The 13,648-nt window shown below is 38.7% G+C and overlaps 1 protein-coding gene across 1 annotated transcript in view; it reads right to left on the bottom strand.

The window, feature by feature from the left end:
• Nucleotides 1-6,533: 6,533 nt before the first annotated feature.
• The window catches only part of CLEC6A (C-type lectin domain containing 6A), a 38,806-nt gene continuing 31,691 nt past the window's right edge, over nucleotides 6,534-13,648 (bottom strand). Inside the window, exons 5-6 of the mRNA XM_017512314.2 lie at nucleotides 8,526-8,641; nucleotides 6,534-7,456 (exon numbers count right to left, since the gene is read on the bottom strand). Of these exons, the coding sequence (XP_017367803.1) occupies nucleotides 7,312-7,456; nucleotides 8,526-8,641 (261 nt within the window). The 3' untranslated portion in view covers nucleotides 6,534-7,311. The remainder of the gene's footprint in view (nucleotides 7,457-8,525; nucleotides 8,642-13,648) is intronic.

Here is a 13,648-nt window from a genome sequence, read left to right as displayed (position 1 = left end):
ATTGAGAGAAGACTGTGCTTATGACAATGAGGACATGTTAGTAAGCAATACTGCTTCTAACTTCCTATTAGAGTCTGATCAGTGCACCAGCAATCTAAATGAGAAAATTAACCTTTTAGAATATGAAGACCAATGTAAGGAGAGTAATTTTGGAGAAGGAAATTATGGTGGAATATTAGATGACAAACTTACTAGTAATAATGATGGCAGGATCTTTGATGATCCCTCTGCCTTCTCTGAGGCAGAGGTGATGTTGCCAGAGCAGCCTTCCCATGATGATATGGATGAAGATGATAATATATCAATGGGTAGGCCTGATAGCCCTGATTCAGTGGATCCCATTGAACTGATGCCAACTATGACTAATCAAACAATACTTGTCTGGCTTGGAGTAAGATCACTTCTATTGACTAGGGGAGGGAGTTCCCTGACCCCTTGTACTTCCCAGGTGATGCAGCACCCCACCCTGCTTCGGTTCACCCTCTCCATGGGCTGCACCCACTGTCTAACCAGTTCCAATGAGATGATCCAGGTACCTCAGTTGGAAATGTATAAATCACCAGCCTTCTGCATTGATCTCACTGGGAGCTGCAGACAGGAGCTGTTCCTATTTGGCTGCCTTGCCAGCCAGGCCCTCATGGTTTTTTTTTTTTTTTTTTTTTTTTCACATTTCAAAACTAATCATGCTTTCTCAACAGTTCTTCAAAGTCTTAACTCATCCCAGCATTAACTCAAAAGACCAAGGGCCAATTTTCATCTGAAACAAGGCAAGATCCTTCTACCTATGAGCCTATAAAGTGAAAAACAAGTAGTTACTTTCAAGATAAAATGGGGATACAGGCATTGGGTAAATGGTCCCACTCCCAAAAGGGAGAAATTGGCCAAAACAAAGAGGCTACAAGCACTATGCAAGTCCAAAAGCCAGCAGGGCAGTTATTAAAAATTTTTTTTGAGATGAGGTCTATCTCTGTCACCCAGCTGGAGTGCAATGGCATGATCTCAGCTCTGTGCAACCTCCACCTTTCAGGCTCAAGCAATTCTCCTGCCTCAGCCTCCCAAGTAGTTGTGACTATAGGCACATGCCACTGCACATGGCTAATTTTGTATTTTTCATAGAGAAGGGGTTTTGCCATGCTGCTTAGGCAGGTCTCAAACTCCCGAGCTGAGATGATTTGCCTGCATTGGCCTCCCAAGTTTGTGGAATTACAGGCATGAGTTACCACACCCAGCCTCATTAAATCTTAAAGCTCCAGAATAATCTCCTTTGATTCCTTGTCTCACATACAAGGTACACTGATGCAAGAAATGGGATCCCCAGGCCTTGGGTAATTCAACCCCTATGGCTTTGCAGGGTACAGCACCTGCAGCTGCTTTCATGGACTAGCATTGAGTCCTTACAGCTTTTCCAGTTGCACAGTGCAAACCGTCAGTGGATACAATTCTGCGGTCTGGAAGATGACAGCCCTCTTCCCACAGTTCCATTAGGCAGTGCCCCAGCGGGGGACTCCATGTCGGGTCTCCAACCCCACATTCCCTCTCTGCATTGCCCTAGCAGAGATTGTCTTCATAAGGGCTCCGCCCCTGCAGCAGACTTCTGCCTGGACATCCAGGTGTTTCCCTACATCCTCTGAAATCTAGACAGAGACTCCCAAAGTTCAACTCTTGTCTTCTGTGCACCCACAGGTCCAACAACACGTGGAAGTCACCAAGGCTTGGGACTTGCACCCTCTGAAGCAATGGCCTGAACTAAACATTGACCCTGTTAGCCATGGCTGGAGGTGGATCAGCTGGAATGCAAGGGGGCTCATCCTGAGGCTGCACAGAGCAGCAGGGCCCTGGGCCCAGCCCATGAAACCACTTATCCTTCCTAGGACTCCAAGCCTATGATGGGAGGCACTACCAAGAAAATCTCCGAAATGACCTGAAGACATTTTTCCCATTAACATTTGACTCCAGTTCCTCTTTACTTACACAAATTTCTGCAGCAGGCTTGACTTTCTCCCAAAAAGTGGATTTTTCTTTTCTACTGCATGGCTGGGCTGCAAAGTTTCCATGCTTTTGTGCTCTGCTTCCCTTTTAAATATAAGTTACAGTTTCAGATCATCTCTTTGTTCACGCATATGAGCATACAGTTTTAGAAAGAGCCAGGTCACATCTTAAATGCTTTGCTGTTTAGAAATTTCTTCTGCCAGATATCCTAAATCATCTCTCTCAAGTTCAAAGTTCCACAGATCTCTAAGGCAAAATGCCACCAGTCTCTTTGCTAAAGCATAGCAAGAGTGACATTTACTCCACTACCCAACAAGTTTCTCATTGCCATCTGTGAGCACCTCAGCCTGGACTTTATTGTCCATATCATCATCAGCACTTTGGTCAAAACCATTTGACAAGTCTCTTGGAAGTTCCAAGCTTTCCCACATTTTCCTGTCCTCTTCCAAGCCCTCCAAACTGTTCCAACCTCCGCCGGTTACCCAGTTCCAAAGTCACTTCCACGTTTTCATGTGGAGTTTCATGTGGGGTATCTTTATAGCAGTGTTCCACTCTCATGGTGCCAATTTTCTGTATTCATCCATTTTCACACTTGCTGTAAAGAACTACCTGAGAATGGGTAATTGAAGAAAAGCTGTTTGACTCACAGTTCTGCAGACTGAAGGAAGCATGACTGGGAGGCATTGGGAAGCTTACAGTCATGGCAGAAGGCAAAGGGAGAGCAAGTACATCTTACCATGTTGGCAGGAGAGAGCAAGATAAGGAAGAAGAGCTACACGCTTATCAAACAACCAGATCTTGTGAGAACTCTATCATAAAAAGGGAAGTCTTTCCCCATGATTCAATCATTTCCCATGAGGCCCCTCCTCTGACACATGGGAATTACAGTTCAAGATAAGATTTGGAAGGGGACACAGAGACAAACCATATTACTATGGAAGACCTTCATAAACTGCATTAGCTGATGTATCATGGGAAATTTTGGAGCATTTTAAATATGACTGGATATAAATTGGCTTCAAAACACATTGATTCACAATCTGTGTGCTTATTTCTGCCATAATGTTACTTTTCCCTAAATCCTCACCTATGACCTCCTAGGGAGTTTTCTGACTACTTATCTCAGAAGGAAAAAAAGTTTTGTTTTCACATGGTTGTCCTCATTATTTGGCACTCACTAGAGGAAGACAGTTGAAAGTTATAGCACTACTCAGAACTAGCTCAGGAAACCTGTGAAAAATGGAAACCTTCTCACTGAAAGTAACTTCAAACTGTGCATCTGATGGTTAACTTTGCCTAGAAGGAAGATGGCTTGAGACAAAGATCTGTGTCAACGTGCACATGAATGTTCATTGCAGCACTGTTTACAATAGCAAAGACCTGGAACCAACCCAAATGCCCATCGATGATAGACTGGACAGGGAAAATGTGGCACATATACACCGTGGAATATTATGCAGCCATCAAAAATGATGAGTTTGTGTCCTTTCTAGGGACATGGATGAACCTGGAAACCATCATTCTCAGCAAACTGACAGAAGAGCAGAAGATCAAACACCACATGTTCTCACTCATAGGCGGGTGTTGAACAATGAGAACACATGGACACAGGGAGGGGAGCATTACATACTGGGGTCAGTTGGGGGGAAATAGGGGAGGGACGGTGTGGGGTGGGGAGCTGGGGAGAGATAGCAAGGGGAGAGATACCAGATGTAGGTGATAGGGAGGAAGGCAGCAAATCACACTGCCACGTGTGTACCTATGCAACAATCTTGCATGTTCTTCACGTGTACCACAAAACCTAAAATGCAATAAAATAAATAAATGGGGGGAAAAAAAAGATCTGTGTCAATTCACAGTCAGTGCCTGATGGCTTGGCTGGGTGTTCAGGGACTTGGAAAGAACAATGTTGCTGAATTAATATCAAGCATGTTTGGGAAGGAGGAATGAGGTTATGCCTCTCAGAACAGACTCAGAGTGTGAGGATACTTGTTAATCCATGTGAATACTCTCCACTGAGGAGGAGGTTTCCTCATTGTATGTTTTGTTTTCTAGGTATGTAATAAACCAGAATGAAAGCAGTCCTAAATAAGCCTAACCCATTAACCTCACCAATTTTCTAACACAATTTAGCTTTTCTTGACTGAATTAATTCAAGGTCACAAAGAAAAGATAATAAACTCTTAAAAGTATTATAGAATGCATATGCTGCATTCTTTAAACAAAATGTAATAACAAATTTTCAAAATAGAAGCCAAAATTTATCTAGTCTCATAAAAATTTTATAACACTATACTAAATAACTCCTAGACCAAGAAAAAGTCCTTCCCACAATTATTACTATGTAAAAATGAGAAATAATGAGATTATTAAAATTTAAAACTTCTGTTGGGTTAAAATAATACCCAAAGTAAAAATATAGCCTTTAATGTTTTATTTGAAAAAGAAAAGACTGAAGATCAATGAATTCCTTTATATTAATTTATTTTAAGAAGCTAGATAAGATTAAAATAAATTCAAAGAGTGAAGGATCAATTAATAACAAAAACAGCCATTAATTAAATAGAATAAAAGTACATACCATCAGGAAAGCTGACTCTCTTTTTTAAAGGACATTTAATATAACTTTGACAAGCTCGATCAAGTTAAAAGAAGAAAGATACATGCAAAATTAATTAAAACTAAAAATGATACACATTTTTTAGATGCAAGGGTAGATTAGAATTATATACATACACTATTCACAGATTAAATCAACAAATTAAATTTAATATGAAATAGATAATTTTCTAAAAAAAAAAAATTCTAAATTAAGAAGGGTTAGAAATCCTAAGTCTCAAAATCACAGAAGAAAAGAAAAATATGGTCCAAAAAGTAGTCTTAAATAGAGAGCAAGTCCAGAGAAATTTACAGATAAATTTAACTAGTTCTAAGAAATATACACTTACATTACAGGCAAATTTAACCAAATTGTTCAGAGAATGAAAAATGAAAAACATGCTGACTCATTTTTTATGAAGCTAGCATAAATTGATTCCAAACTAGGATAGCACCAAAAGGAAAAGTATGCACCATCTCACTTAAGAATACTGATGTTTAGGTCAAATATAACTATGTATTTAAAGAATGCCATGGCACAACCATACTGGATCTAGTCAATCAGCACTCACATCCATTCCCACCTCCTTCATTGTGCCTGCCAGTGCTTCAAAGTCGGGAAGGCCATGAACAACATTTTTAAGACTCTTTTTCAATTATGTTATTGATGCAAATTTTGAACCAATTAAATTCAATAGCATGAGATGTGGGAAGTAAAAACAAAGCAAGAGCTAATTTCTTGCTCGTGTTTCTGCCTGATGATCAAGATCATAAATGGCGACTTTCCAGACCTACTTGTTACCGTTAGATGGAGTATCTAGTGTCTAGCCACCAGCTTCATTATGGTAATGGTGGCATGAAGACAAAGACAACACCCACTGGATCCTGGGAACACAACAATTTCATTGTAATCTTGAACTCAAAGCTATCAGTCAAGAACCCCAAACTTGAATTAATCTAGCCCCCAATGGATTATTTTTCATATTTACACTTTGCGCAACAGCATACTAATCATTATTTTATTTATTTATTTATTTTTGAGACAAAGTTTTGCTCTTGTCTCCCAGGCTGGAGTGCAATGGCACGATCTCAGCTCACTGCAACCTTCACCTCCTGGATTCAAGTAATTCTCCTGCCTCAGCTTCCCAAGTAGTTGGGATTACAGGTGCATGCACCATGCCTGGTTATTTTTTGTATTTTTGGTAGAGATGGGGGTTTGCCATATTGGCCAGGTTGGTCTCAAACTCCTGACCTCAGGTGATCCACCCCACTTAACCTCCCAAAGTGCTGGGATTACAGGCATGAGCCACCATGCCCGGCCTGATCATAATTTTAGATTCATCCTATGCTATCCTCTTTACACTCTTGTTTCATTTTACTTTTTGTTGTTGGATATTTATGTTAATTTTACTGCCCAATAAAAAGCCTAGAATCTTAGAACACTTCTCCATTTTACTACCCATATGTCATTGATCTTGAATCTCTCTCAATACAGCATCTTTTTGGGTGGTATTTATGTAAGGAAAATGTATATTTATGTACTTTCCAAAGCAGTTGTACAAAGTTAAACACAAATCAGTAATGTATAAGTAGTCTTATCGATTTATATTTCCTCCAACTTTTGGAATTATATTTTTTAATTTTACCATTAAAATTGACATAAAATGATGTCTTATTGTCTCTTGACTTGCAGTTTTTACACTATGAATGAAGCTGAGCATCTCTATAAAAACATGTTTATTGTCTATATTTCTCCATCTATAAAGTGTTTGTTCAAATATTTTGCTCATGTTTTGTGTTCTTCTAACTGATTTGTAATAGATGTTTATATATGTTTGGCATTAATACTGTGTCAGTTATAAGTGTTTAAAATATTTTCCTCCAGACATTTTTATTTTAATTTTCTTAATAATGTTTTGATGAAGCCCATAATTTTAGTGTAGGAGATTTTTTAATTAATTTAATGTTTACTCCCCCTTTTTTTTTTTGTATCTTTTTAAAGAAATTTTGCTGTGATAGTCAGCCTACAAGATGGCCCTCGGGATTCTCACATTCTAGTATTCATGCCTTTGGGTAGTTCCGTTCTTTATTATATCAGATCTGTTTCATGCGACCAGTGGGGTACAGCAGAAGTTATGGTCCATAACTGCTGAGTCTAATTCATTAAAGACATTACCTTCACTTGTTTTTTTGGATCACTTGTTCCAATGGCAGCTGGCCACTATATTGTAAGGAGATTCAGTTAGCCCTCCACAGAGTGAGGTACTGAGGCCTCCTAGCAATGGCCAACACTAAGTTGCCAGCCATGCAAGTGAGGCATCTAGAAAAAGATATTTCAACTCTTCTCAGGCCTTCAGATGATTGCAGTTCACAACCAAAAAGATTTCTTTATGGTATTTTGAGGTCAACATTTTCAAAAGATACTGCCTTATAGATCTTCTAACAAAACAAAATAGTACAGCCTCTGAAACAATAAATGTTTGTGTAATGAAGTATGAAGAAAGAACAAAATGAATAGCAAGTGAAAGAATGGAAGAAAGAGAGGAAGAGCTCATTCTTTCATTAGTGGAAAAGAGAAACTAGAAGAAGATTGATCACAGGGAGACAGGTATCTTTCCATTTCTATGAATCTCTATAACATAAGAATTATTTATAAATTACAAGAAGAAATTATCATTTCATGATAGATTTCAGTTTTTAAAATGTCAGTGAAAGAAGTTCCACTCATAGATAAATCTTATTCATCTCACATATCGAATTTCTTCTACTTTCACAGAGAACATCATTCCATCCCCATCCTTTAGGTTTCCAGAAGACTATTGAACCACATTGCTCTTCAGAATGATTGGGTTCATTTGCGTGCCAAAATCTAAAGGAAAACAGAAAGGTAGATACACATCTTCAATGAATGCATGATGAATGATTAGAAAGTTATGTAAGTTTGGGGTGAGCAGAGTGGGATTTAGGAAGAAAGAACTTTCCAATGATTGTTCCTTCTTTTCATACTGCCCTCCTCAAATCTTCAAGTATAAATACATGCTTTTAAACTTGCTTCTTTAACATTCTCCTGGCAAAAATTTTATGAGATGGTTTATTCTTAGGTCTTTCTGCAGCAATCTTTTTCCTTTTTACAGACCCTTTATCCTGACTGGGGTTATTAAATAATTTCCTTCTTACTGACATGTAATAAAGAGACTATCTCCTTATATCTGTGTATTCTAATCACCTTCCTAAGTGTCTTTATTCTCATGGATCTGCCTTAAGTGAATGTTTGGATGCCTGAGTCTGAATGTAAAAGTTACCCTGCCTTCAAGGAATACATTCTGGGTAAAGACTGGGAGATTGCACATACTTTTGGAATTACAAGACCTGGTTTTGAAACTCACTCATTTTGATCTTGGGCAAGTAATTCAATATCCCCAGGTATTAGATTCCTCATCTTTAAAAATGGGAATTATAATAAGATCTCTAAGTAATTCACAAGATATTGGAAGAATCAAATAAGATAATGTATAATTGAACTCTTTGTTAAAGCCACAAGTAAATAGTATTATTATGTAAAATTGTACATAGTTCTGATGAGATATTTTACATTTTATTATTTAGAGATCAGCTTAAGTGTCTACTTGTATTTAAAGTCAGCAAAATGTAATAGTTTAGAGCACCATCTCTGGAGTCAGATAGACATGAGGTTGAAATCCAGTTTTTCATCTTAATAGTTTATTGATTTGGGGCAAGTTATTTAGTTTTTCATCTGTAAAACTAGTTCAGAAAAAGAGAAGTTTTCATGAAGTTTAAGTGAGATAATGCATATCCTTAGTAATGCTTGATTGTTAGATCCTGTTACCATCATAATTATCAGTATTAACATTATTAGTCACTCCTAACAAAACTTCCCCAGATTTTCTATGTAAACAAGGCTCCAGTTGTGCACTCACCTGACATTTTTCTCAAAAGGTGTCTTATCAATCCATTGCCAATTATTATTACCTCGTGGGTCTGAAAGCCCCAGAAAATAAGAAAGTGACTCATTCAGCTGTTGGACAATGAAATTCTGCATGAAGGAAAAAAAGGAGTCAAAGACTTTGGTATTTCCAGATTGAACAGAGTAAAGATTCCTTATAGCCTTCAGAGCTACTCTTTAGATGAAAACACAAGGTGCAAGGAGTAGTCACATGATGGCCTACTGACCAAGAGTACAGGCCTAAAACGCTAACATCATTACAGGGAAGAGACAGTCCTAATACATGAGCTCCCATCTCAGAATTTCATTCTTTTCTTTACCAAGAAACAGAATTGTCTTTAAAATTACATAAATTTATTTTTTGTGTTTTCAATCTTTTTTTTCAATTTTATATGTTCGGATGGTGTAATGATTAATTCTATGTGTCAACCTGACTGGTTGACCAAGGGGTGACCTGGTTGACCAAGGGGTGAGCAGATGAGAGTAAGGGTGTTTTCAGGTGAGATTAGCATTTGAATTGGTAAACTCAGCAGTAGATTGTCCTCCCCAGTGTGGGTATTCATCAACCAATCTGTTGAGGGCCTGAATAGAACAAAAGGCAGAGGAAGGAGGAATTCATCCACTTTTTTATTCCTTCCTGCCTGCCTGCTTGACCTGAGACATCAGTCTTTTACTGCCCTGGACTAGGGCAGTAAACCAATTTACACCATCGGTTCTCCTGAATCTCAGGCCTTTGAACTCAAACTGGACCTACAACACTGGCTTTTCAAGGTCTCCTATTTCCCGATGGCAGACTGTGGGACTTCTTAGCCTCCATAATCATGTGAGCCAATTTTTTTCATATAAATTTATTCATATAGATGTGTGTGTGTGTGTGTGTGTGTGTAGACACACACACACACACACACATATATATAGAAAGAGAGAGAGAGAGAGAGTTTTTCTGGAGCATGTTGACTACTAAGATGTGTTCCATATTAATTTCCTATTGTTTTTCAGTGAAATTGCATCTGGGTTCTTAAAATACAAATTTGTTTCTCTACTCCCCTGACTACTTCTTCCCTAGAAAGTAGCAAATTATTTGAAAAAGTTAAACATAATAGAGAGCTTACTAGGTTTTAACTACAGTCGATTTATTTATTTCATAAAAAATAATTCTTCCCGTCTTTCCACTTAGGCTTCTAAAATATCTTTAGATATGTCCAGATTGTTTTCCTATAGGTAAGTTTATTGAGGCCAATGAAAATTAATTTTAAGTGAACCTGAAGGCTTAAGAAGCATTTGTTGTGCATTTCCCTGAGACTTTTTGACAAACCTAATATGCCAGGGTGGGGAGAAGTGCTTCTCAGCCAAAGATGTTACATGCTACATTGGAAAGTTTTTCTGTTATTAGTTTCTATTTTTAAAAGTATCTGCTCAAAAGAACAAAGCCATTTTGTTATATGGTAATACATTTTGGTAATACATCACATTACCCAGCTTCAAACTATACTATAAGGTTGTAGTAACCAAAATATTAGAGTAGTTGTGCTAATATAGACACATAGACCAATGGAACAAAATTGAGATCCTAGAAATCAAGCCAAACACCTGTAGCCATCTGATCTTTGACAAAGTTGACAATAGCAAACAACACAGGAAGGACTCCCTATTCAATAAATGGAGCTGGATAGCTGGGTAATCATATGCAGAAGAATGTAACTGAATCCCTAGCTTTCACCATAGACAAAAACTAACCCAAAATGAATTAAAAGTTTAAATATATGACCTCAAATATAAGAATCCTGAAAGAAACCCGAGGAACCACCATTCTGGATATCAGCCTTAGGAAATAATTTATGACTAAGTCATCGAAAGCAATTGCAACAAAAACAAAAATTCTCAAGTGGGACCTAATTAAACTAAAGTGCATCTTAGCAAAAGAAACTATCAATGGAGCAAACAGACCACCTACAGAATAGGAGAAAATATTCACAAACTACACATCCAACAAAGGTCTAATATCCAGAATCTATAAGGAGCTTAAACAACTGAACAAACAAGAAACAACCCCATTTAAAAATGGGCAAAAGATCATCGATGATAAGACTGGACAGGGAAAATATGGCACATATACACCGTGGAATATTATGCAGCCATCAAAAACGATGAGTTTGTGTCCTTTCTAAGGACATGGATGAACCTGGAAACCATCACTCTCAGCAAACTGACACAAGAGCAGAAAATCAAACACCGCATGTTCTCACTCATAGACAGGTGTTGAACAACAAGAACACATGGACACAGGGAGGGGAGCACTACACACTGGGTTCTATTGGGGGAAAATAGGGGAGGGACAGTGAGGGGTGGGGAGTTGGGGAGAGATAGCATGGGGAGAAATGCCAGATATAGGTGAAGGGGAGGAAGGCAGCAAATCACACTGCCATGTGTGTACCTATGCAACAATCTTGCATGTTCTTCACATGTACCCCAAAACCTAAAATGCAATTAAAAAAAATTAAAAAAAGAAAGAAGGAAAAAAAATAAAAAATAAATAAATAAAAATGAATAAATGAAAAAAATGGGCAAAAGATATAAGCAGACACTTCTCAAAAGAAGATATATAAGCAGGCAACAAACACATGAAAAAATGCACATCTCTAGTCATCAGAGAAACGCAAACAAAAGCACTGTGTTATAATCTCACAGCAGTCAGAATGGCTATTCCTTTAAAGTCAAAAACAACAGATGCTTGAGAGGCTAGTGAGAAAACAGAACACTTATATACACTGCTGGTGGAAATGTAAATTAGTTCAGCCTCCATGGAAAGCAATTTGGAGATTTCTCAAAAAACATAAAACAGAAGTGCTATTCAACCCAGAAATCCCATTACTGGGTATATATTTAGCAGAAAATAAATAATTTGACCAAAAAAAGTATGTGCTCATATGTTCATTGCAATAGCATTTGCAATAGTAAAAACATGGAATCAACCTAGGTGCTCATCAATGGCAAATTGGATAAAGAAAACATAATATATATACAAAATCGAATACTCCATAGTCATTACAATGATTTAAACTGTGTTCTTTGCAGCAACATGGATTCAACTGGAGGCCATTATCCTAAGTGAATTAACGCAGAAACAGAAAACCAAATACCACATGTTCTCACTTATAAGAAGTGGGAGCTAAATATTGAGTACTCATGGATATAAATGTAGCAAAAATAGATACTAGGGACTAGTAGAGAAGGAAGGGAGGAGGAATGGAGTGGGGCAATGGTTGAAAAACCAACTATTGGGTACTATGCTAAGTACCTGGGTGACAGAATCAATTGTACCCCAAACCTCAGCATTGCACAATATACTCAAATAACAAACATGGACATGTACTTCCTAAATCTAAGATAAAAGTTGAAATTATTTTTTAAAAGTACATGCTCCACTGATGTCAATAAGATGGCAGAATAGAAACCCCATGCCCTAGTTTCCCCATTAAGACACTGACTTAACAATATGTGAACCAAACTACCTTTGTGAACATCAGAAAATAGTTAAGCAGATGGCCAAATAGGAACAGCTCTGGAGTGCAGTTCCAAGTAAGAACAACACAGAGTGTGAGTGATCACCATATTTCCAAACAAGTTTTTACTGCCCACAGACTGGGAGATTCCCCGGCTAAAAATTGCCACGAGTTTCTAGCACAGCTGTTTCAGCCAGCACCGTGGTCTCCGCATAAAAACTCACACAAATCTGGGTGGCCATTTCAACGGGCACCTGGAATGCCTGGGAGACAGAGCCGCCCATTCAACTGATAAGGAGGGGGCTGAAACAGGGAGCCAGGTGATCTGGCTCAGCAGGTGTCACCACCACAAATACCAGAAATCTGAAATGCTCTGGATTGAGAGTTTTGCAGCAAGTGCAGCAATGGTCCAGCTTGGTGGGGGGAAGGTTGACTGCCATTACCGAGACAGTCCACCACCACAAAGGCAGTCTGCCATTACTGAGGCAGTCCATCATTACCAAGGAAGTCCGCCATTACCAAAGCAGTCTGCCATTACTGAGGCAGACCACCATTACTGAGGAAGTTCTAACTGTACCTCTGTAAACAAAACCACAAGGAAATTTACACAACAGCCGGGGAGAGCCTACAGTAGCTCAGCAACACCTCTGCTGGCAGACTGTGACTAGACTACCTCCTTGCTGGGGAGAACCTCTCTGAGAAAGGACAGAAGCACTTCAGGAACTTAAAAATAAAGCCCCACCTTCTGAGGACAGAGCACCTAGGCAAAGAGATGGGTATGAGTCACACTGCAGCACCCTTAAACGTACCTTCCCAGCAGCTCTGAACAGAACAACAGAGCTCCCAGCACAGCACTTGAGGTCCCATAAGGGACAGACTGTCTCCTCAAGCAGCTCCCTGACCCCCATATACCCAAAGAGACACCTCATAAAGGAGAGCACTGGCTGACATCTGGTGGCAACCCTTCTGGGACAAAGATAACAGAAGAAGAAACTGGCAGCAACCCTTACTGTTCTGCAGCCCCTTCAGCAAAGAGACTTTTCCCCAGGCAAGCAGAGTCTGGAGTGGACCTTCAGCAGTCCTGCAGCAGAGAGAACTGACTATTAGAAGAAAAATTTAAAAACAGAACAAAATAGCTTCAACATCAACAAAAAGGACACCCACTCAGAGACCCCATCCAAAAGTCGCCAACTACAAAGACCACAGGTAGATAAAGCAACTAAGATGGGAAGAAACGAGTGCAAAACAGATGAAAACACCAAAAACCAGAACGTCTCTCCTCCTCCAAGGGATCACAACTTATCACCAGCAACAGAACAAGGCTGGATGGAGAATGAGTCTGATGAATTGACAGAAATAGGCTTCAGAAGGTGGGTAATAACAAATTTCTCTGAACTAAAAGAACATGTTCTAACCCAATGCAGAGAAAGTAAGAACCTTGAAAAAAAAGTTTGACAAAATTCTAATGAGAATAAACAGCTTAGAGAAGAATATAAATGACTTAATGGAGCTCAAAACACAACACAAGAACTTCGCAAAGCATACACAAGTTTCAATAGCCAAATTGACCAAGCAGAAGAAAGGATATCAGAGA

The sequence above is a fragment of the Cebus imitator genome, unplaced genomic scaffold (genome assembly GCF_001604975.1).
Source record: "Cebus imitator isolate Cc_AM_T3 unplaced genomic scaffold, Cebus_imitator-1.0 Scaffold469, whole genome shotgun sequence".
Lineage (NCBI taxonomy): Eukaryota > Metazoa > Chordata > Mammalia > Primates > Cebidae > Cebus > Cebus imitator.
Note: the sequence above shows the minus strand (reverse complement) of the source record. Positions and strands in the feature narration are given on the sequence as shown.